The sequence below is a fragment of the Orbicella faveolata genome, unplaced genomic scaffold, assembly GCF_042242905.1.
Source record: "Orbicella faveolata isolate gen_17 unplaced genomic scaffold, um_ofav_v1 contig_3, whole genome shotgun sequence".
Lineage (NCBI taxonomy): Eukaryota > Metazoa > Cnidaria > Anthozoa > Scleractinia > Merulinidae > Orbicella > Orbicella faveolata.
The window spans coordinates 12,949,839-12,975,164 of record NW_028301558.1 but is presented as its reverse complement, the minus strand read 5'-3'; the positions used below and the strand labels follow the sequence as shown (position 1 = coordinate 12,975,164).

The 25,326-nt window shown below is 40.1% G+C and overlaps 2 protein-coding genes and 1 pseudogene across 3 annotated transcripts; 1 reads left to right on the top strand and 2 right to left on the bottom strand.

Annotated features, from left to right (window-relative positions):
• Positions 1–2,228: 2,228 nt before the first annotated feature.
• Positions 2,229–4,201, bottom strand: LOC149106417 (uncharacterized). Its single transcript, XM_089298338.1, has 2 exons — positions 4,093–4,201; positions 2,229–3,260 (listed from the first exon to the last, which is right to left on the bottom strand). Exons 1-2 carry the CDS (start codon positions 4,199–4,201, stop codon positions 2,413–2,415), a joined length of 957 nt encoding a protein of 318 aa, XP_089154464.1. The 3' UTR covers positions 2,229–2,412.
• Positions 4,202–5,816: 1,615 nt separating this feature from the next.
• On the bottom strand, positions 5,817–16,638 carry LOC110060199 (uncharacterized). 2 transcript variants are annotated; one of them, XM_089298067.1, is made up of 7 exons: positions 16,497–16,638; positions 14,508–14,627; positions 11,162–11,961; positions 10,148–10,244; positions 8,813–9,167; positions 8,192–8,288; positions 5,817–8,092 (listed from the first exon to the last, which is right to left on the bottom strand). In XM_089298067.1, the coding sequence occupies exons 3-7, from the start codon at positions 11,890–11,892 to the stop codon at positions 7,006–7,008; spliced, it is 2,367 nt and encodes a 788-aa protein (XP_089154193.1). In that variant the 5' UTR covers positions 11,893–11,961; positions 14,508–14,627; positions 16,497–16,638; the 3' UTR covers positions 5,817–7,005. The 2 variants fall into 2 exon arrangements, with proteins under 2 accessions (XP_089154193.1, XP_020622613.1); XM_020766954.2 differs by lacking the exon at positions 14,508–14,627.
• A 3,394-nt stretch (positions 16,639–20,032) lies between these two features.
• Positions 20,033–22,733, top strand: LOC110060169 (uncharacterized; annotated as a pseudogene).
• Positions 22,734–25,326: the final 2,593 nt, after the last annotated feature.

The window sequence follows — 25,326 nt, the reverse complement described above, 5'->3', positions numbered from 1 at the left end:
CGATGAAGATGAGACGTGCCGAGGGTAGCCCAGTACAACCCCAAAAGGCGACCAGGTCTAAAGACATGCTCGTCATTAAAGAGCAAGAGGCGAGAAGAAACCGCTAAAAATTTAAACGACTTCAATTAAAACCATTAAAAACGAGACCTGCCAGAGATTAATCCAATACAACCCCAAGAGGAGACGAGGTCTAGAGACACGCTCGATCAAGGAGCTAGAGAAAGAAAGACAAGTCGAAAAACAGAAGAGATGGAAGTACGCGAAGCCCAGCCCAGTACAATCAACAAAGGTGACCAGGACTGAGAGCGTGAAAGCCATCCAAGAAAAAGGGGAATGGAAATGCTAAGATAAAACAGTACTAATTAAAATACACTAAAAACGAGGCGTGCGCGAGGTTAGCCCAGTACAGCCCCAAAAGGCGACCGGGTCTAACGACACGCTCGTAACAAGAGGCCAAGGAAGAGCATTAAGAGATACAAGGGTATATGTGGAAGGGAGGATTAATGAGATGTAGGATGTGAAGGTATATGAAGGGGGCATTAATGAAATGCAGGCGTGAGGGATAATGGGGGAGTTGAGATAGAGTGGTTGATTATATAATTGATATTCGTGGGGAGGGGGAGTTGAGGTAGAATACTTCACTATCTACTCAGGGCAGGAGGTATTGCTTTAAGAGAGATTAACAGAGATGAGGACAGATATGTACATTGTGGTGGAATTAACTAGCCGTCCAACCATCCGGGTGGTGTCGCATTTATAAAGCGAAACAACAAAGGCTTGGATGTGAGCCAATGAGAATACACTGACGTCATGGTCAAATCGGACAAACGAGTTTCAGACATTGGCTTGATTTGATTATTTAAAATGGCGTACACACCTTCCAAGGTTATAATATGTTAATTTTCCAAACATTCTTTATATGAGCGCTTATGTTCTATAACGGCTATGTAATTTATGCTATTTCATAATCTAATATACGCGTTCATCATTTGTATCTTGAGGTACAGTAGCCGGATTAAGCCTTGATTGATGGGGTTCTCTCTGCCATCTAATATTACATGTTGCTGCGAAAGGGTACTTCAAATTCGTCGGCAACGTATACCGTCTGCGAATGCTTACTAGCGAAAGAAACCTCCGGCGCCTCGCCGCCGAAAGCATTGCAATCTACAATGTTATTTCACCAGATATCATTGCCTCCGCAACATTTCGATTTGATCTGAGGTCAATTAAGTAGCGAGATCCTCGGGAATTGGAAGGTATGGAAAAAGAAATATAATTATAACTTGGTTTGGAACGGGTAAGCGCCCGAGTATCAACCCACCGAGTGTTCAAGCCCGCGATTGATGACGATGGACGTTAAGTGTTCAAAACCATCAGCTATACTAATCATGAAGAAGAAGATGTAAACGATTGGCACGGTGTAGTTATGAGTATAAGGATGAAAAGGTATTGCATCGACGAAGTAACGTAAACGAGATTGTTCCAGCAGGAGGGACAAACTTCAGTACCGAAACGCTTGACGACTTTATAGTTTAGTCAAAAAAGAACCTTGACGACGAGCTGCAATTATTGTTTACGGCTTTTTTACACAATCTGTCATCTGCGATCGATCCTTCTTGGTTCTTGGGATGAAACATGAGCAAACCACAAAAGCAGCCTCTTAGGATGAAAGACCTCACATATAAATGGGAGCTTAAGCAATGACGACGGCGACACCAAGGACTATCTGCCTAGTAAAATTGAATTTAGTATATTTTACTTACGATTTTTCCGGATATGTCCAGGATACTTTTGGCTCTTAAACCTTGCTCGGGCTAAATATGTAAAATTCCAAATTGAGGGGAGCTCGATTCGTGTCAAGATTATTATTCATCAAACTTAATCGATCTGTGAACACCGATATCCATTTTTTTCGTCAGTCCTGCACATCATCTCATTTCTCAGTGACACATTTGTAATCAATGCAACCGTCGTGGTTCACGTTCTCTAGACAATGCAGACTTTGGTCATTTCAGGTTCTTGTTCTGCAGAGAGCGCAGGTTTAGACATGCGTGAAAAATTTTAAATTAGAACGTAAATTGAAACTGTGTTATCGATCTGTTTGCTCTTTCATCAGTTTTAAACCGCAGGGTTTAAGTTACAACTGTACACCGATAAGCACACAATTTACTCTAATCGAAATAATCCTGCTCAAGGGTGATTGTTATAGAGACTTTTGCATTATTATAGCTTTTATTCAAGTGTTAATAAGAACCTCAAAGAGCTGAATTTTATAATATATTTAACTGAAACTCATTTAACTTCTATAAGTTACAGGTTCGGTTCTCAATCTTTGATCATCATTATCTTTGTTATTCTGTCACTACATGTATTTATGTTTCCATTCCAAATCCATGAAAGTCTGTGAAAGGTTCAAGGCGTGGTATAACTCAAGAAGCGAAATGTGACGTACCCATCCCCTTTGTCGCATGCTCCTGTCTCCGCATTCCACGTTTCACTGGGAACATACGAACCGCCACCGCCTGATATGAAGATATCCGCAAAGCTTCCGTTAACACTTCCTCCAGAGTATCCTCCCCCTCCCCCTGGTACATAATCAGATGATGCTCCACCTCCACCAAACCCGCCATCGCAGCAGTCAAGATAATCTTGAGATCCGCCTCTTCCACCGTTTAGAAATGATTTGGCTGCCTCTTCGTTGCACTGCATGATTACCTGGCTGTGACTGAAGCATTCACCATTACCACTGAATCCTCCGCCACTGTGTCCTTCATCTAATACCCACCAATAACATGGTTCAACACAAATCAACCGGCCGCCCTGTCCAACGGTGCCAAGCATCAATCCTTCAGCTTCACCCGCTTGTCCTGGTCCGCCGTCTCTTTTATAATGCTCCCCTCCACCCCCGCCAGCAATACTGAGAGGGGTACTGTTGGTAGGAAAAAACACAAATGATCCCCCACCAGCACCACTTCTGTATTGCGGAGGACGTTCAGCACCTCGCTGACCCACTAACACAATCAGTTTGGTTCCCTCCTGAAGATGCACTGTACCATTTACCCTCGCCCCTTTACCCCCGTACGATCCACCGCCTGAGGCACCGCACATGTCAACGTAGTAGTAGCCAGTTAAGGGTGCACTCCATTCTTGCAGACCATTTGTCACGTTTATATTTTCAAGGGAGGAGCCTTTGTACCCGGCATTTGATGTTGGACTTTCCTTGCCAGTAGTGTTAAGTATGGTGAAGTAAAACTCAAGTTCTGAAAAAAAAAGATAAAAAATGGCGCGTGTGTAAGGATTATTGTATAACCTCGCAAGTCCCAAAAATCTCACAAACTTACCACTGCGACAAATTCACCTTTATCAACTTAAAGTTGATCAATAGCCTAGTGTTTCATTTCACCCGCAGATGCAGATCAACAGTTTCACTTTATTTGATGAAAAATAAATGTTTCTATTGACAAAACCGGTCTTTTCGAAGTGGCGGAAATGGAACCATGCTAAATTTTGACAGTGGAAGTTCTTAATCACCTGTCTTGTTATTGATTTGCGTTATTAAATCAATACTTGTCCTCAGATGAAACACCATTAGGAAAATAGAAACTTCTTATTCAATGTGTAATGACTTGTGTAATGAGGTTTTTAGCCATTCATTGACAAAGCGACAAGCTTTCGCCTTCAACTCAAAGAGAAATAATCACCAACTGCATCTCGGCCTAATTAAATTCCTTTATTCGAGTATTTTAATTTGAAAAAACGCCGAAATGGTGTAAGTTTGTAACGAAACGACATTAGCATTAGGGCTCCAAGTACTTCGTTAATTTGAGAGTTACTGCTATTTCTGCACTCTGCGGCCAATCCTACCCATGTGACTCAATGCGTTTCTTTGGCTCGTGTCTTAATGAAGCTTATGTTGAACACCGCCCGCGTTTGCCAAAAAAAAAGAGAGAGAGAAATACAACTCGTTTCAGTCTACCTACATGAGTGAATTGATATATGGAGGAATCCCCGGCAATAATTTTATTGTATGGTCTCCACAGTATCCTATCCTACAATTTGACATCAATTCAATAGAATCATCCGTCTTCTTACCCGTTCTTACTCCACATTCTTCTCCAGTCCACGGTTGCTTGCATGAACATGAAAACGTGTCTTTCTTCTCATCGAACAAACAGGAACCACCATTGACGCATCCAGTCATGAGGCAGCCCTAACAGCAAACAGACAAACGAAAAATCAGAAACAGGAGCAAGAATTGAACGAATAAAACTAAAAAATATTTTTCTAATTTTCGTTTCGAGAGAGAAATCCATGCTACAGCAAGTAAGCACCCTATATGATTACCTTGAGATACAACGAGAAGGTACTGCCTTGTCGTTCTCGAAAGTTGCTGTCTTCGTTGACAATCGAGATATCGTGCTTGTTTAGTTCACAAGTTCCTTTATCACCACGCCCAGTTAGCTGCTCGAAGTTTGTAGAAGAACACCATGTGCTTCTCATGCATGAATGGCTGCAGGACATCAAACTGAGAGATTCAAACCGTTGAACAACGTGGCCCATAAGCTTCTTGTTTTGCCGAGTCGTGAAGTAGGCCGATCGAGATAAAGAGTTCTCATTAACGGCAAAAACCGCGACATTTAAAAGTATCTCTTGAAATAGAATTAGCGACCGAATCACTTTAACCTTCATTTGCAAAAGGTCAGTTTTGTATATAATGTGGTCGTTTTGGAAGAGGTTATGGAGCAGTGTGTTAATTTTCCAAAAGAAATTTATTTCGGTTTTTTTATAAACATGAAACCTTGTGCTTGAGAAATGAAAGTGACAACTGCTGCAACCCTCGGGATTTTATATTTGTACTCAAAACAGTGCACTTAACATTAATTGTTTTGCTTCATCCGATTGTGAAACATTTTAAAAGGTAATGTCACGGCAACTAACGGAAAATACCTGCCAACATCAACTCCATGGGTTAATTCTTAAGTAAACAATTTAGGTAAAAGCAGGAATTAAACTTGCAATGCAAAATTGAATGAGAAACGTTTAGAAGAAGATTATATATAATTTGTATTTCTATTAATCAGTTGCTTACAGCAAGTATCCAAGGATGTTTTAGGCGCTGTCTGGACTGCTTTTAAAGCTCTGTTCTTTAATGTTGGGTTGCGCTATTTAATGTTTATCTGGTCTGTCATTCTAGGGGAACTTGTGTCTTCGAGAAATTATAAGAGTTTTTTGTCTTTTCGTTGAAAACCAAACGACATTTTTATTAATACGAGAACAACAGTCTCTGCCATAAATAATTTAACTATTATCCCTCGCGGTGGGAGTGGCTAGTTAACAATTATTCCCTAAAGTGGAGGTGAATAGCAAAACGTATACTGAGTAAGACTAGCCAATCAGAAAGCGAGAAAAGCACTATCCACTGGGTTGGTATACTGGTATCAGTATTATTCCGGCTAAAGAACGATATTCCTCAGCTTGGCAACGGTATCTAACTAAGCCCCGTTGTACAAATGTACCAAAAACACTTTTTCATATCAGTTTCCTGCCACTAAATGAAACCCGACTTGCATTTATGCTATCCCCGTGGTTGTCAAAGGAATGTAGAGACTATAGAGAGACAATAGTCTCTTGGTTTAAACGAATTAAAGGAAACAAGGAATATCTTGATCATTATGTCTTAATTTTAATATAGTATTAAATAGACTTCTCCATTGAGCCCTCTTTGATTCTTGATTGGGTCTGCCGGTTTTCAGGTTCTTTACACTGTGTTTGAGGCCTGGATACGTTTGACAGACTGATAACAGAATTGGAAACAATTATGAACAATATTCATCTCTTTTTATTAAAATATATTCTGATTTTTAATTATAAACTTTCATTTATAAATATATTTTTACTTCAATCTAACTCAGAAATGTTGTTTTTGATATTTGTATTCCAACAACCTTCTTTTTGACAACGTCTTCTAAAATGAGGTTAATTTAGTAACAGTCGATCAAATCGTGGCAAGTTCTTATCAGTTTTAGGGCCGATTTACACGGTACGACTTTGTCGCATGCGACAAGCTTACGACAGGCCTGCGACATGAATTGTTTCGTGTAAATCAAATCTACAACTCGCTTACGACTGTCGTGTACGTCAAAAAAAAAAGTCGTAGGATTTTTAAAAATGTTTTAAAACGCTGCGACAATCGTAGCCGAAATCGATAGGAAATGACGTATTTTGTGACAAATTTCTACTGAGTAGGGGACGAAGGTAAAGTTTTCTTGCATCAAAATGGCGGACGAACTTGTTGACTGATTCACACGAAGTCGTTTCTCGAAAAGTACTGAACAGATAAAGCGAAAAATATCTCATTAGAAAGTCTTTTCAAAGTGCAGGATAGCTAAAATATCTGTTTACCGTTTGTTCGAACTTTCGCTCCGAAAATCCCGGTGCAAACTTTTGCATATTTAATTTTGAAAGTGAAAATGTCGTATCCGTGTAAACGGTCCAAAGTCATGTCTTAGGTCTGTCGTAAGCTTGTCTTATGCGACAAAGTCGTACCGTGTAAATCGGCCCTTACAAGGCATGCATGGTAATGATTCGATTTAGCGCCCAGGGCGCTAAGTTACTTGGAAAGGCGCTAATTGGAGAAGGGCGCTTATTAGGGATATGGCGCTTCTTTTTGAGGCACAATACTTTTAAAAAGGAAAAACAACTACAGATCCTTTAACTTCAGAACTGTCAGAGAAGTGTTCTGACAGTCACAGTGTTCAGTATTATGTTCAGATCAGAAAGCAAACTTCATAATTATTCGTCGATCGGCGAATCAGTCCGTCAATATCTTAAAAGCCACTTTCACTACCATGTATGGGGGCGCTTATTGGAAAGGGCTGCTAAATCGAATCATTACAGTAATTCATCATTCCTAGCGCTTCGTAAAGAAGTGAAAATTCAAAAGAACCGAGAGACCAAACCAATTGTTTCCTCAGAAATAAACACATGCATGAACGACAGAGTCCTCTAGCTCTTCGCTGACGCCGGCTTTACAAGAAAGTTATGTTTCTTAGCTTTATTCACTATGTTGAGTCTTCTAAGTTGTTCTTTCTCTCGCTCCTTCGCGGCCCACTTTGCTTTCATCTCATTATATTTTCTCTCTTCATCACTTAGGTCTTGAAGCGCCTTCATTGTCTGCCAGATGTTATACACAACTTTCGCGTCCTTTCGTTTCTCTTCGAAAGGAATCTCCTCTTGTTGTTTGTGTGGTTTGTTTTGTGTTCGCACGCGTTGTAGACTGGCTTGATAGTTTTTTAACGCCAACCAGTCATCATATGTCTTGTAGTGTGGATTCAGCCATTTTGACAACTGATCAATCTCTGCCAGTCTTTGCTGCTCTTTCTCTGTCGTCATTTTCTGCACCAGCTCAATTTGCTTCTGTTTGGTTTTGTCTTGTAACCACTCGTGGAAAGATTTTCCACTCAGTTTAGGCGCATTTTTGTCTTCTTTGTCGTTGTTTTCCTCGTCATGGGTGGATTGCGCAATTGTTTTCTTCTCCGCCAGCCACAGTTCAAAGGGTTTCCCGGAAGTAATCTGTTTTCGAACTTTGTTACTCGCTCCCGAAGCATTATCATCACGTGACTCTGTGACGTAACCCATAGCGCTCATAGGCCGTTTTGCTAACTTAGTTTCAAGCCATCGATCAAAGGTCAGGCCTCCAGAACTAATGAAAGCCTTCCTGTTGGACGAAGTCGAAGATTCGGAGTTTGTGTGCGTGCGCTGAAGTCGTTTGCTGTTCAACCATCTCTTAAAGGATTCTGGATCAATAGTCTTTCCTAACCTGCTCTTCTGCGCCGGCGCAGTACAAGGTCTGGTCTTCTCTTGCGATCGTTTCATTTGCAGCCAGTTTTCAAACGTTTGAGCAGGTTTCTTTCTAGAATATTCTTGCCGTAGATCCAATAATGTGCTGTCGTGCTCACTCGCTTGTTCTTCCTCGTATCCACTGGCCTCTTGCTCTCGTAAAGTCGATTCTATTTTACTTTTACTTTTTTCTCTTGACTCGCCCATCACAATGTCCAGTTTACGGATTCCATTTGTTCTGCCTGAGGGTGGCCTAGTTAAAACAAAAATAAAGAACGTGTTATGATCCGACAAATTCAAACATTCAATGATCAGGTGATTTCAAAGGAAAATTTAATATAAGTAATTTCACCTTTCAAAATCCTGGAGCCCAGTCTCCACAGGAATGTCACGGTTATCTTGCCTCTTTTCTTCATTAGAATCACCGTCCTTCTTTTCTGTTGAAAGATCTGTGTAAGCAGACACAGAGGAATCAGTCCAAAATATTCAGTCTTAGTGACTACTACTTCATTTGCCTGCTATATCTTGCTATTAAAAATACGTATGAATCGCTTTCCAATGGGTAAGGGATTTATCTGGTAGATAGTGTTATCCAACCTTTGAACAACTGGGGCCAGGTCAGTGACTAACTGAGAGCTTTGAGGAACAGATAATGTCCAAGGACAAATATCCGAGCAAATGGAGGTTATTGTGTTTATTATCGTTCAAATATTTTTCGCAACCCACGCGGTTTTGAAAATTAGGGAATATCACTCCGATATTCCCCAGTTTTAGTCGGGTAATATTCAGTCATGTAACGCGTTTAGACCAGTCGTGCGCGATCGCAAATATTTGACGGATTATAACACAGGATATCAGGACAGTAGACAAGGGTACTGATTGGCAAATTGTGAATACGGGTGCGGTTATTATGTACATTATCGCCTTTTTCAAAACAGAGTCACCGCTCAAAGTCAAAAAGGAAATGGCTCACCTTCACTTATTTCTGCAATGATTGTGCTTTGTTCTTCTTTTTCCAACTCATTCATGCTGTTTGCTTCTTTCGCAACCTCTACTTCATCTTTCCATGTTTTCTTTAGCTGTGGTGTTTGCGGTTCCGCTGTCGAACTATCCACGTCCTCTTTGGAATCACCTTGCGCATGCGTCGGTAGGTGAAGCGTGCCCCCGTTTAACTCCCGAAGTTCCTTGCGGTATTTCTCGGCGATTTGCATCAAGGGAAAAGGTGAGGGATTGGAACGAGGACGTTCGTGGCTCTTTGTTCGACGCAGTGACGTTTTGTCCTCGTTGTTCGTAACGCGAGGAAGATGGAGAAGAACTGCCTGGGGAGACTGAAGGAAAACAACAAAGTGAGCTCTTGTGGGAAGCGTTTCTCTGTAAATAAAGAGAGGGATATTACTTAAATTCCAACTAGTGATTAACAATACTCTCTCGTTGCAGTTTCAAATCCTTGTCAATCAGTATGGGAAAATTAACGTGATGTCGACAGTGATTCTAGAGCGGTGTAAAGAAAGAAATGGAAAGAAGAAAAGATGGAAGGAAGGAAAGAAGAATCGTCATATTGCGTTATTTCCAGGAAATTGTATATTTGTACGATTTGACTGTTATCAACAGAGAAAATCTCCTAAATGAACACTGTGTGTTTCTTCCTAATTACCTAAAGAGAACTCACGCTTGGCACTCGTTCAGTTTCTTCACTCTCATGACCCAACCGCCTGAATTCATGTCATACATTCATGTCATAACGAGATGTTCGCTCTTGATCATCGTGGAGATTAAAACCTGACTGATATTGAAAGGCTTTGGGGGGATTCAGGGGTACGGACGAGCCCCTCTTCCCTTCTTTGTCTGCGAGATTCAAAATCTGCCATTCAGAGCCTTACATGATTACATTTTCCGTCACAAATGCTTCCAGAATGCATGAAAGAGATCCCACGCCCACCCCCTTAGGTTGTCGCAGAAACTGTTAGGTCAAAAAACAGGGTCTGCATGCGAGCGAAGTGGCCCATAAGGCCGGTTCTTATCTCTCGTTTCCTTAGCATGAAGTGACCAGGAGTATCTCTACCCTACCCGGGATAGAATGCTAGTCCATCGCAGGTTTATCTTCAACCATCAAATTTACCTGGGTGGAGAGAGGCACTGTGAGAGTAAAGTGTTTTGCCCACAAATAACACAACACATTGTTCCCGGCCAGGATGAAAACTGTCTAAGATCCCTATTTTATAATATCTCGGATTCGCCCCTGATTGCGACGCAAGTACGTTTATAAGTTTAGAAACCTAACGTTAAACAATAGAGCCAAACGAAATACCATAGTCTGTTTGTCGTTGTTGTTCTGATCAGGCTGTTTGAGTGTTCTTCTAGTGGATGGTAACTTAGCAGATTCCGGAGAAGATTTGCCAGTTTTTCTGAAATGAAAAAACAAAGAAAGGTTTCTCAAAAGACACCCTATCGGGAACGCCAGAACAAGGATCTTCGTAAATCGTAAATCTTATACAATCATTATTTGTTTTTCTTATTTTTTTTTTACTGATGTTGAGAATAGTTCAATTAGCTTTGAAGTTTTCTGTAGGACACTTCGGGAATTGGGTAAAAAGATGAATCAACAAGGGCATCAGCTCTTGGATGAGTAAGACATTTATTCCTTATTCTTTATGGGGTCAAAACCTTCTTTACATAAGTTCGCAGAGACTCTACTTCATTCTAGCCTAAATTGCGTGCACGTTAAGCCCCTCTCCTTATTTAAGAACAATGCCATTACACCTAGTTATCTCTCTATGTGGTGATTTGTGATGACGTCTTTTTGCCAGTATTTACGCTATTGTTTTGCGTATGCATGTCACGAAACATGCAAAACTTATCCGAAGTTATGAAATCTTTCAAGAACTGCAAGATCACAAGAGAGCTAGGGCTTTCAAAGATCAATCACTTTTCGGGGGAGATTTTGCCTCGTAATCGTGTGTCACATGATAGTGTTTCCCCTTAACAGTTAACTTGCACATCTGAAATGACGCATTTTGTACCTCGTATAATATCATACGCCCGTCAGAATCGTCTTGAAACGAACAATGAGATGCTAGTAATCCGCCAGAAAAAGATCAATTATCCACAAATTGTTAATCCTCTTCAAAGAATGATAATTTGGCATATTTCATTAGTTTTTCTATCGTGCTCATCCAGTTATATTGCCGTTTTGGCGCCTTAATCATTATAGCGCTTTATAGAATGTTCAAATTGGGAGCGTAAGCATTGTCTTCGTGCCAAGTTTTTCTGACACCCAAACACGCTTTGATCACACGAGCAATCGAAAAGAGAAAGTTCTTACCTTGCTTCATTTTCAGTAGCTTCAGCTGATTCCCCGCTCGAGCTTCTCGAAGACGGACGACGAAATGTTTGCAAATTCCACTGATAAAGCCAAAGTCTTCTCTCGCAATAAACATGGCCGTTTTCGCTCGCTAACGCGAGCGGAGTTTTACCCTGGATGTCAATTTGATTACAAATGGCGCCTTCGCCTAGCAACAAAGAGACACAACCCACAAAACCCTGATAAGCCGCCACGTGCAACGCGCTTCGTCCAAAAACGGTTTTGCCATTGATGTCCGTTGCTCCCCGGTTAATAAGTTCCATTATCAGACCGAGGTAACCACGGTGGCAGGAAATAAACAAAGCGAAGGTGGCGCGTTGAATAACCAGTTTATTCCAAAGAGAAATGTTATAACCTTGAAACTTCTCTTCATCCAAAAATTGAACTCCATTTTCGAAAACGTCGTATATGTCTCCGCGCCAGCAGGCTTCAAAGAGGCTAATCCAGTTCTGTTCTATCTTGACCCTCACAATACAGCCATGTTTGAGGTTGTACACTTTGAGAGAATCCTGGTCAGACAGTCGCACATTCATGAAGTACAAATTGAAAATGTCTCCCGGGATACCAGCTTTCAGTTCCACTCTGGATTTGAGTTCGCAGATGAACATTTCTCGAGATAATCCTTTGACTGTACAGATATCATCCGACGGCAGGGCAATAAAGAGTTGAAAATTATCTCTCGTACTCGACATTTTGTGCCACCGAAAAACGTTACAAATTACACGGTGGTCCACCAAAGTGATATTCTATTTTGGCATCACCTGTAAACGAAATTATACAGAAAGATTTTAACACTTCTAATTCAAATCGTTGGCAGGTTTCATATGTCGTGTATCTTTTGAAAACTGTATTGAATTGAAAGGTCCCTACGCTTGTAGTTCGGCCTAAACGATTCAAATCCCATACTGGAAAATGCTGGCAAATTTTAATCTAAAATCACAAAGGCGCTTTATGAATTTTTAAACTTATTTTTTGACATGTCTTTTGTGGTTAAATGACAGGTTAAATTTTGGAATCAGAAAAAGTAAAGATCTGTTTAGATATGGTAATACTGCTCGGCAAAGACACCGGATTAGTTTTCTTTAAGGCCATTCACATTGCCAATTCACAGTACACTTAGAACAATGGAGCCATTAGCAGTTAATATTGAGCAAATTTTAATTTTGTTTTGTCGCCCACAACCCGTTCAATCGCCGGCAATGTTCTTTGTTTGTTTCAGGTTTAACTAGTGCGAAAATGTTATCGAATTGCGCCGATACGTTTCAATCACTCTTTACAAATCCAGCATTTTATCGAGTTTCGTTTGGTTAAAAAACAGATTAAAAGGTCGCAGGCCGAATAAAATTACCATGACAACTGGAAAAAGTGAAAACTAGTGCGAAAATGTTATCGAATTGCGTCGATACGTTTAAATCACTCTTTACAAATCCAGCATTTTATCGAGTTTCGTTTGGTTAAAAAACAGATTAAAAGGTCGCAGGCCGAATAAAATTACCATGACAACTGGAAAAAGTGAAAAGCTGTAACAATATTGGTATTTTTTCCGTTTTCCGAGTGCGAGCAGCTGTGTAAAGTGGTTTCGGTGTCACCGATGGACACACTAAGAAAAAGTGATGTTCAACAAAAAACATAAGTGTAATTGAAAAAAAAACTGTACTGTCATACAAGATTAGCATTTTTGAAGAAGGGAAGCCATATAACATCAACCACGCATCAAGCAACTATAGGCCATATAGTAAACGGCAAGCAAAATCTTACTAATGTAACACAATGAGAAAGAGAGGGATTGACAATGAACAAGAGATTATCTTGCGATGAATTGAAGCGCCAAATCTCTGATGATCCAGCCGTCAAATAGTTCAGTAATGATGGTGCATGTTTATGTAGGAATCGCTTATCCTGAAAGACAACATCCCCTAGACTTTCTAAAAGTTCTCTCTAATACTACTTCCCTGCCCTGTTGGTTTCGCCTTTGGAAATAGTCGACCTTAAGTCGTTCGGACTCGCGACTTCGTCGCTTGAAGATCGCCCTCTCGCTTCGCTTCGCGATAAGATCGGCAAACGAAGGACTAACCGGCGAAGGTCGACTTGTGGCATCAACAACCTTGAATGTAGTAATGACTCAATTGCCTCTTTGTAAAAAATGACAGTGGAAAAGTTATCTAATAAAAGAATAAAGCAAAGCCTCTATATGGCGGTCTGGGTGAGGTTGCTGAAATGTCCATTATCGGTTGAATTTTCGACGATTTCTCAGCTATCAGTGAAACGTTCAGCTTATTTCTCAGCTAAAAGTAAATTTTGTTGATATCAGAAAATAACGCTTTTATTTCTCAGCTGACGGTTAAAATTTTGATCAGTTCCAGCTATCAGCTAGACCCCACCCAGATCCGGCTATCAATGCTCTCACCTGCTCGCTAGTTGGAATTTGATTCACATTTAAGAATTTATTATGGCACAAAAAAGACTTGAAAACTATACGATCAATAATTTATGGTGTCTATCAACTCCATATCCATAAATATTCAGCTTCCTGTAGTTTGCTTTTGCTTTTTTATTAACCTCGAACATTCGGTCTTTACGGGAAAATCTCAAAACTCGGTTTGTGGCTTTCCAGTTAAGATCTCACTCTAGTTTAATAAGTAGTTAGATAATTGCTCTGGTGGCCAAAATATTAGAACTTCCTCAAAACTGAGTGTATATTTTTGTTTTTTCCATGTTAGTGCACAAGAAGTTCAGCCAACCTAAATTAAAACGGGAAATAACTCATCTAGCTGTTTAAACGTTTTAAGTTTAACCACCAGCCTGTGAAACAAACTTTGATGTGCGTAAACAACCTCGTCAAGAAATTTAAATTTGGTGGTGATTTGTCATACACTGGGTACCACAGGTTTTCTTTAGCGCGGCGGACGGAAACTTCGCTAGAGACATGACCGACACCGGAAACCGCGCAAGAAAAACCTGTGGCACCCAGGGTAGATTTGTCATTGCTTACAAAGCAAGTGGTACGAAAAGGGGTGTAATGGGTTAGTAGGAATTAAAATTCAGAGGATACTCCACCTAACGTATTATAAGTGGACGTTCCGCCTCAAAGGGGTAACTTAAACAAAAGGGTAGGAATTTCACGAGTTTAAAGTACATAAGCCGGTAGGAAAAACTGCCAGTTAGACATTTCAGAAGGCCGCTCAAAATATATTGAATAAACACACCTAACAGTTGAGTCATCAAAGCAGAATAAGGGTCCCTCAAGCAAAACATTTGGAGACGGGATGCAATATTTCTAATGTAATTAGTGCATAAAAGGGTTTACCTGTTTCTATGGGAGGTAAACGAAAAGACCACCTTTCCTGCCAAAACTGGCATACAAAAGGGTATCAGTTTGGAGTTCACAACAGTCTGCAGTCTAGCTCCACATTTACTTCAATTCCATCTGGACAAGAAACCATGACAAACACTTGTAACTGATACCCCAATACATTGAAAGTGAAGAATGATCATCGCAGTAAATTTTTCCAATTTAAGCAATTGGAAAGAAGAAGCCTGAAGAAGCCTAAAGCCTGACCTCGCTCCCAATGTGTGGCTTCATAGCTCATTTGGTAGAGCATCGCACCGGTATCGCGGAGGTCACGGGTTCGAATCCCGTTGAAGCCCTGATTTTTTCAGGCTTCTTCTTTCCAATTTGTTAAATTGGAAAAATTTACTGCGATGATCCTTCTTCACTTTAAACTATGACCGCAGTTCAAATATGAATTATTTCATATATACTTCACATCATTTCACTCCTCACGGGAAGATGTGAACTCAATTAATTGACCTCGCTCCCAATGTGTGGCTTCATAGCTCAGTTGGTAGAGCATCGCACCGGTATCGCGGAGGTCACGGGTTCGAATCCCGTTGAAGCCCTGATTTTTTCAGGCTTCTTCTTTCCAATTGCTTAAATTGGAAAAATTTACCGCGATGATCATTCTTCACTTTCAACTATGACCGCAGTTCAAATATGAATTATTTCATATATACTTCACACCCCAATATATTCTTAAACAGAAACGTCATTCACTGCAATCTAACATTATTCACAAGAATATTTTCAGCCTAAAATCGGCAGAAAATAAGAATATTCAGCCTAGACCGGAAAACAATATTCTTATAGAAAAAAAAGTCGAGTAGATTCACACAGTACATCTCTTTGGCAGACTTGCTTTCATCTTGCAAAAGTTAAGTATCGGAAATTTTTGTTTAAAAAAAAAAAGAAAGATCTGGAAGTCTTGGCGAGTTAAGGACGTTGCTTTTATCAATGTTTACCCTAAATATTTAGTTACCTAATGACTAATCACGTTAATTAAATATTTGGTGGCTCCAAAGGCCGCTTAATTTCCGATATTTCCAGCTATTGTAACTCCCTTCACTCCAAATTTTGATTATTTTGACTGATTTGTATTCTAGTTCGTGAGACACAAAAACAAAAAATAAACGAAGCCACTGCTGAACGGTACTTCTTACAACTGAAATGTTTGTTTTTCTTTCCAGTGAAAGGATTCATATGGCAAAATTCCTTCGTCTCCACGATAACAAATGATCACGTAGTGACTGACCCTCAAGCAGGCAGAAGTGGTTTTCATTAGCGCACGGTCACGTAAAGAAAGAAAATGTCAAATGCAACTGATGAATTAGTATTAAATAAAACCACTCTGTTCTTTCTACAGTATTACTTAAGTTTGCTAATAGAACAGAGTGAAATATATAGACATGCCAGTAAATGTTGTATCTGACCAGTCAGTTATTTGATACCAGCAGTATATCGTATTTACGTACTTGCATCGCGCGCTCGACATTAGGTAGTAGGCGGGATGGTTTCAATATCGTTTGTACCGGCCCAGTGTTTCCTTAGCTTACCGTTCATTGAAATGTTATGGCCGGGAGGTTTATTCAGCAAGCAGTCAATGTAAACAAAGTTCTATAAATTAATCTAAACCTTGATTTCTTGACTGTTCTAGCTTAGCTTCCAATACAGAACGCGCGCAATGTGTGAAACATGAACAAATGTCGGTATTATTTGCCGAATCCGCAAACTGGCCGTCAACCATAAATCAGCATCGTTTAAGACTATTCTTCTCAGATTAAACCTTTATGTAATACATTTCAAACGTACTTTCCTGAACCGTATTGTGCTTTTGTTATCCGTTATAATCTCTCAAATTTACAAGTAGCCATAAATAATTAGTTCAAACGTAATTTTGTCTGAAACAAACTGACTTCAATTGTGTCAGAGTACTAAAACTGGTTGTACTCGATGGCTTACCCTGCTACCGACGAAGCTTTAGACAGAAGCAGACGTCGTCCATGCTACAATGTGTGTTTGAAGTTACTACAGCATTCGGATATAATGAGATCGCTTAGTAAACAATACAAAGAGTACAACCTGTATTGTGGTTGTCAGACGCAAACGCAATCGGGTGTAACGTGACGTAAAGGAACGCGACATTGACGTCACGCAGGTCTGGGTCACTGGCTTAAGTGTCACGCTTTTAGTCCTTTCAGAAATCGCACTCGTGCCTTCAAAACACGAACAATCACACTATGATTATTACAAAAAGAATTAAGGAAACCTTTATGCGATATTTTTTTCAAATTCATTGCTTTCCTGGGTTCATCTCGAGGTAGTTATAAAATCGTTTTCATTAGCTATCATTTCGTCCGGATCATTTTGAACACTGTCACAAGAGAGAAATAATTATCTTGATCGATCTTGTGTGTACTGCCAAGGTATGCTTACACAGTGCTAAGCCTTTTCACAAATATCACGTAAAATCGTCTAAGTACCTTTCCGGAAATTCTAAAAAAAATTTCTGAATATCACAAAAATATTTCTAAATATCTCAATAAACCCTCTAAATATCTCTTATTTTTGTTTTAAAAATATACTGATTTTGAATCACTTAGGCCAGATATTTCCAAGTTTTCTTGCAATAGTAGAAGGAACAGAAGAGGAAGATTCAGACCCTGCGATATTTCCAGCATCCGTTGTTTTGGAGTCGCTCATTTGGGGAGTACGTGAGTGCCTGATGGAATATCTGTAGTCGGGATATCTGTAGTCGGAAACCGCTGAAGTTGGTTGTTTCTGGCATAGATTTGAGAAAGTAGTCAGGAAAACCCAGGGCTCCTCCTGCTCTTTTAGAGGCCGGGTGAGGCCCTGAAGGCTGGAGTGGGGTAGGGAGGCATCATCCCCAGGGACAGTTCTTAAAATGGAGGTCCTCGGAAATGGGATTTCCGGCCTTCTGAGTGCAGGGTGATGGGCTCGCGTGTCATTACGTCTTAATTTTTTTTTTCTTTTTAATTTAGGGGATTCGACCAGACCCCCCGGACCCTCTAGATCCGCCCCAGCCGCTCATACAAAAAGGGTGTGAATATTTCTAAATATAAATATCCCTAACTTTTCTAAATGTCTTATTATTTTCCAAATATCCCGGAACTTAACATCCCAAAAATATTCAGATCCTTGTGAAAAGACCTACAAAGTGCTTTGCTTGACAACATTGACATAAACTTTTTATTACTCGAGCCCAGGCCAATGAATAGTTTTGGATTTATTTTGGGTACGATTTTGCACATGTATTTAACAGTACAAATTGATTTTCTATAAATTTATTAAATGTCATGAGAAAAAAGCCTTCTTTGTCCGACGAGCAAACTGACCATGTTAATTGTCAATGAGCATTATTTTACATCTTGAGTGAATAACTGTGATATATTATCCGCTTTATGTAAACCCGGATGTAAAATACAACTTTTTCTTACCCATGTCATCTTCACAATTGTCGTCTTTCATTCCACGAAATTCTAAAAGAACAAGGAATCCGGGCGAGGAATGATCTCTACATGTCATGAATCAATGAAAAAAATATTAAATGTTCAAAAACAGGAAACATTTATCATATTATTTATTTATTCAGACGAACTGTATTTACGATCATGAACTTGAATAATTTATCAAACCAAACTTTTCTGAGCTCTCGTTTGATTCCACGCTCTAATTAATAAGATCAGTGGTTTTCCTGAATGCCAGTTTACATAAATCTTTCTTGCATGGTTTTCGGTTTTGTTTATTTTTCATTAATAATCACTCAAAGGGAAAAACAGTTCCTTTAAACTCGGAATTTATTGGAGTGAAAAATTTTACACACGATCAGGTCATCGTGGGTGTTCAAGGAAAGTAATTATTAAAATAAATTGTTTAGTGTTGGTGATCGTTTGAGCACGAGTGACTGGACTCAGAGGATTTAAACGACAATTGATATTTTAAAATTCTTTTACATCATCCTTCCTTGGGCACGGTAGTCTAACCGTTAATGCGGAACAGAGGGTCGGGTTCAAGCCTTGCCTCGTGTTTCTAGACAAGACAATTTAGCCTCACAATACAGGAGAGGGATCATACTGCGATGGAGTAGCCTTGGCCTGAAAAAATAGTCAACGATAACAATGCAGTTTTCCTTTTCAAAAGGTAAACAACGTTTTACTACCCTGTGAAAACGTTGTCAACAACCCGCCATTGTCAGTGTTTGTCACCCGCGGATTCGACGGCAAAATAAGCACTCTGACATGCGCAGCGAGTTCCCTCGTAAAACCTTGAATGGTCCGACGATGATTTCGACCTCTTATGTATCAGAGAAGGAGTCAGGGAAAATATCTATAGAGTACAAGTAATAACATGTCGACCACTAACTCCACCCGGGTAGTCTGTCGACGAAAAGTTGGTCAAACCAAAGTTTCACAAAATGTTACTTAGTTTTCAATTATCGCGAAAGAGCAATCATAATGATACGACTGAAAACAGAATCATAGGCAGGAAGGAAGAAAAAAATTAATATCGGTCTTCAAAGATCGAATAATAACGGCTACGTAACATTTCCTAAAAGGTTGAAAACCTTCGGCATGCAGCCTCTACAGGGTCCTACAGACTTCTTCTTCCACATTCCATTGACGACCAAAGGGATTACAATAGAGCCCGACTTTTATATGCAGTGAAACCCCCACACAAGAAGCCGCAAAACTGATCTGAGAAAATTGTTTCGTTTTTATATAACGGGGTTTCGTTAAACCTGGGTTCCATTCCATAGATTTTAATATATAGCTTTGACAAGATTGAAGAATGTCGGTCACGGCATCACATCGGTGCTCCAACGTAGTTAGCAACCCTGACTCGTCCCCAGTCGTCTTCATACAGGAGTGCTACAGCGCAGGGAGAGATGGGTACCGAGAAAGGGAGCGCAAGATGAGATGGATAGGGAGAATATGAATGAGGAAGACGTCGTCTTTTCCCCTTCTCCCTTCCCATCATCCCCTGCTCCTCCACCTCGCGCGCTGCCGTGTGCTATATAAAGACGACTAGGGACGAGTCAGGTTAGCAACCTGGATAAACTGAGAGAGTCCAGTTATAATTACTTCTTCTGAACTTTACTCATTCAATTACAGAAGTTTAATTTCGTGCTTTTACCTGAATTGTTTACTTACAGATTAACCCACGGAGCTGATGTTGGCAGGTATTTTCCGTTAGTTGCTTTTGTGACAGTGACATTACCTTTAAAATGTTTCACAATTGGATGAAGTGCGCTAAGTGCACTAATTTGAGTACACAGATAAAACCTCGAGTTTACGGTTGTTGCCGCTTTCATTTCGACAGCACAGGGATTCGTGCTCAAAAGAGAAGCCCAAAACCAATTTCTTCTGGAAAAGTAACACTTTACTCTACTTTCCTCCAAAACTGCGTTATATACAAAGCTGATCTTTTCCAAATGAAAGTTAAAGTGATTTGGTTGCCTACCGTATTTCCCAAAATTCTCTTAAATGTTGTCGCGGCTTTCGCCGTTGATGAAAACTCTTTATCTCGATCGGCCTACTTCACGACTCGGCAAAACAAGAAGCTTATGGGTCACGTTGTTCAACGGTTTGAGTCTCTCAGTTTGATGTCCTGTAGCCATTCATGTATGAGAAACACATGGTGTTCTTCTACAAACTTCGAGCAGCTAACTGGGCGTGGAGATAAAGGAACTTGTGAACTAAACAAGCACGATATCTCGACTGTCAACGAAGACAGCAACTTCCAAGATCAACATGGCAGTACCTTCTCTTTGCATCTCAAAGTAATCATATAGGGTGCTTACTTGTTGTAGCATGGACGTCTTTTTCGCAAAGAAAATTGGAACAATTTGTTTTAGTTTAATTCGTTGTTTTTGCTCCTGTGTCTGGCTTTTTTTTTTTCTTTTCTTTTGTTTGTTTGTTTGTTTGATATTAGGGATGCCTCATGACTGGGTGCCTTAATGGTGGTTCTTGTTTGTTTGACGAGAAGAGAGACACGTTTTCATGTTCTTGCCAAACTGCCGTGGACTGGAGAAGAATGTGGAGTAAAAAGGGGTAACAAGCTGGATAATTCTATTAAATTGGTGTCAAATTGTAGGAAAGGGAACTGTAAAATAAAACCATTGCCGGGGGCTCCTCCATATATCAATTGTAGGTAGACTCAAAAGAGTTGTATTTCTCAATTTTTTGGGGTTTTTTTTTTTTTGGCAAACGCTCGCGGTGTTCAATATAAGCTTCATTGAGACACGAGCCAAAGAAACATAATGTGTCACATGGGTAGGAATAGCAGAGTGTAGAAGTAGCAGTAACTCTTACATTAAGAAAGCACTTGGAGTTCTAATGTTATAACAACGGCCATTTCGTTTCAAATCTACACCATTTCGGCTTATATTTTTATTGAACTATCCGATTAAAAGGATTTAATTAGGCCGAGATGCATTTGGCTATTCTCTGTGAGTTATAGACGAAAGCTTGTCGCTTTGTCAATGAATCGAATGGCTGAAAACCTCACTGCACAAGTCATTACACAGTGATCAAGAAGTTTCTATTTTCTTAATGGTGTTTCATCTGAAGACAAGTATTGTCTTAAAAACGCAAGTTAATAACGAGGTAGTCTGCATTAGAATCCATTATATGGTAATTAAGAACTTCCACTGTAAAAATTTAGCATTGTTCCATTTCCGTCAGTTGGCAGTAAAGCTGTGGACAAAAACCAGTTTTGTCAATAGAAACATTTAGTATATACCACACAAGTGAATAGTGCTTTTCGCGCGCTCTGATTGGTTAACTCGGAGGTGATTAGCGAGTACTATTCACCTCCGAACAGCCGGCGCGAGAGATTTTAGAATTTCCGACCGCTTGTCACACATAAAATAACGTTTTGGTCCGCTTATTATTCAGCTTGTGTGGTATATACTAAAACAATTATTCACCTCAGTGTCGGTGAAAGTGATGGATATTTAACTCCACTTCGGTGAATAATTGCTAATTATTTTTCATCCAAAGTGAAACTTTTGAGGTGCGTCGACGGGCGGAGTGAAACACTTAGCTATTGATGAACATGACGTTGATAAAGGTGAATTAGTCGCAGTAGCGAGTTTGGGAGACTTTTAAGACTTGCGAGGTGATACAATAGCTCGTACATACGTGCCATTTTGTTTCAGAAACTTAAGTTCCACTTCACTACACTTAACACTACTGGCAAGAAAGGTCCAACATCAAATACCGGGTACAAAGGCTCCTCCCTTGAAAATGTAAACGTGACAAATGGTCTGCAACAGTGGAGTGCACCCTTAACTGGCTACTACCACGTTGACATGTGCGGTGCCTCAGGCGGTGGATCATACGGGGGTAAAGGGGCGAGGGCAAATGGTACAGTCCATCTTCAGGAGGGAACCAAACTCACCGTGTTTGTGGGCCACCAAGATACTGAACAGCACTATCCAATCTTTGCAGGTAGTGGTGGTGGAGGATCTTCTGTGTTTTTTCCTTCCAACAGTACCCCTCTCAGTATTGCAGGAGGGGTGGAGGGCAGCCATATGAGGCCTATAAAAGCTTAAGAGACGGTGGACCAGGACTAGCTGAGGAAGCTGAAGGATTGATGCTTGGCATTGTTGGACAGGGTGGCCGGCTGATTTGTGTGGAACCATGTGTCTGGAGGGAAATAGTTGGAGCAAGCAGTGGCGGAGGATTCCGTGGTGATGGTGAATGCTTCAATCAAAGTAAAAAATATAAAATCACGGGTTGGAGTGCTGGCGAATCATTTCTAAACGGTGGAAGAGGTAGAACTCAATTTTATTATCTCTGCTGTGATGGCGGGTTTGGCGGAGGTGGAGCATCATCTTTTTTTCTACCAGGGGGAGGGGGAGGATACTCTGGAGGAAGTGTTAACGGAAGCTTTGCGGACATCTTCATATCAGGCGGTGGCGGTTCGTTTGTTCCTGGTGAAATGCAGACAGGAGCATGCGTCAAAGGGGATGGTTACGTCACATTTCGCTTCTTAGGTTAAGACAGCCCTTGAACCCTTCATAGACTTTCATGGATTTAGAATCGAGACATAAATAACAAGTAGTGTCAGTTATGACAGAATAACATTGGCATGATTAAAGATTGAGAACAGAACCTGTATTTTAAGCTTAGCTGGAAGTAAAATGAGTGCCAGTTAAATATATTATAAAATTCACTTCTTGTGTGTTTGTGTTTTGTTTTACACTTGAATAAAAGCTATAACGCAGTTGAGTCGCCATGCATAACTGGTAACCTAGAGCAGAATTAACTGGCCATTCGCCTATAAGAGTAAAGTGTATGCTCATCGGTGTACAATCGGCACTAAGACCCTGGCGTTGTAAAGAGCAAATGGATAACACAGTTTCAATTTACTCAATCTTGTTCCCAGAGGCGGCGAGCCTCTTGGTCACTGCAAATCGAGATCAGAGGATGAGCCAGCATTAGTTACAGCGGGTACGCTCTGTGCGCATGTTCATATATCTTATTAGATGTTTTGGTGTGTAGTATCGCTGTATATTTTTACGAGTTCTGCCGTATTTTGACGAGCCCGTCGAGCGAGTCAAAATACAAACAACGAGTAAAAATATAAAACGATACTACACACCAAATCATCTTATAAGAGATTTATTATCCAACTGCTGTAGTCAATATTTATCAATGAAAAGAGGGAGAGTGTGACAGTTTTGCGTGCGCGCGCCGACCTGGACGGCAAACAGGTTTTCTACTGTACAAATAACTGTACAATATCGCTGTATATTTGTGCTGTTATTTGGATGGTATTCGCTGCAGTTGGATAATAAAGAGACCGTATTCTCGGTATTGGACTGGAACTAGCTTGCAAGTGAGGCTAATGCGGGAGTCTTTTCAAATGCAAATCACTTTGATCTCTTTTTAATAATATTCCCCCGCTTGAGCCTCCATTGCAAGCTAGTTCCAATCCAATACTGAGAATACGAATATGGCCTATTTACTATCTGCAGTCATGGACAAAAGTCTTGGGACAAATTTTGCACTTGTGGCGCTTTTTCACACGCGCCAAACAAACAGTCAGGTGCGAATCCAACTACACTTCCCAGTCCTCCCCACCCCACCCTCAATGTTGGAAACGTGTGTACCCGCATTTCCTCCTGAGTTTAAGAAGTGTATTGGGTGGGGAGGGGGTAAGCAACGTGTTTTTAAGAGGGTAGCAGTGCTTTTTTGAAAATCAGTTGTAAAACACAGATAATTCGTTGCATCAAAGATGGCAGTAGAATTATGTGTTAAGGACATTGGGGACTGAATGCTGCGCAACAAACTTAAGTTAAATCAGGATAAGACTGAACTTTTGGTTATTAGTTCTAAATATCGTCCACGACCACCCCTCGACTATATACGAGTTGGTGATGAAGTAATCAAGTCTAGTAAACAGGCCAGGAATTTAGGAGTTGCATTCGATCAATGTTTGTATTTCAAAGAACACGTTAAAATAACCTGCAAGAGCGCATTTTTCCGCATTCTTAGTATAGCTAAAATTAGGCGATACCTATCTCAGAGTACTACTGAGACTATTGTTCACGCTTACATAACATCGCGTTTGGACTATTGTAACGCCCTACTGTACGGTCTCCCAAAGTATCTGATTAATAGCCTTCAGCTTGTACAGAAATCACAGCTCGCCTTGTTACCTTGACTAGAAGGCAGGAACACATCACACCAATACTAAGGAGCTTACATTGGTTGCCAGTTCATTTTAGGATTATTTTCAAAATATTGTTGTTAACTTACAAAGCTCTGAATGGACTGGCCCCCGATTACATTAGAGACCTACTGCGATTTAACATTTCTGGTCGCACACTATGATCTTCAAAGAACAGGTTGCTTGATGAGCTTAGAGCAAATCTTAAAACGTATGGTGAAAGGGCTTTCTCCGTGGCGGCACCAAGGCTCTGGAACAAACTACTCCTCCAGATCAGACTTTCATCATCAGAGGCAGTATTTAAGGCTAATCTTAAGACATCTTTTTAAGCGTGCATTTGATTTGTAGTTTTTACTTTTTATTTGTAGCCTAATTGTATTATATAGCGTATTTAATTCTGAGGATTTTAACTTTTAGGATTTAGGATTTTAGGTTTTTAAAGAATTAGGATTTTAATTTTAAAGTATTGTAAAGCGCCATGGACAATTAGTGGAAAATGGCGCTATATAAATGTATATTTATTTATTTATTTATTATTTATTTATTTATTTATTTATTTATTTATTTATTACATCAGTGTCCTGGGACTTTCAATTTCTCCACCATTGTAACTTGAAATTTCTCAAGCATGTCCCAACCTGAAGTCTATTCTCCTCACTTTAGAAAAAACAGAAAAGTATCGCAAGTTGTTTTGTGTAACGACTATGTAACTTATTAGTGGCAGAAAAAAACTCAGATCAAATTGTTTCCAAATTTCGCATTAAGAAGAATATAATCATCGCTTCACCTCTCCTTACTATTATCGAGCTTCAGAAAACCGCGACGAAAACGACAACGAGAACGTCACCAAATTAAACAAAAGACTTAATGAGCAGTACAATGGGGATGGACAAGCATTATAAATCGTGGTATCTTTCTTAAGGCTGGTTTTCACTAGCGACAGAGTCGGAGTCGGAGTCGGAGTCGTAGTCAGAGACGTATAAGTGCTTACTACCTAGTGAAAATCGACAATCGGAGTCGTAAGCGGAGTCATGAGCTCGACGGAATCGGAGTCGGAAGAATCAGAACGTTTGCATTTCTTACGATTCCGTTT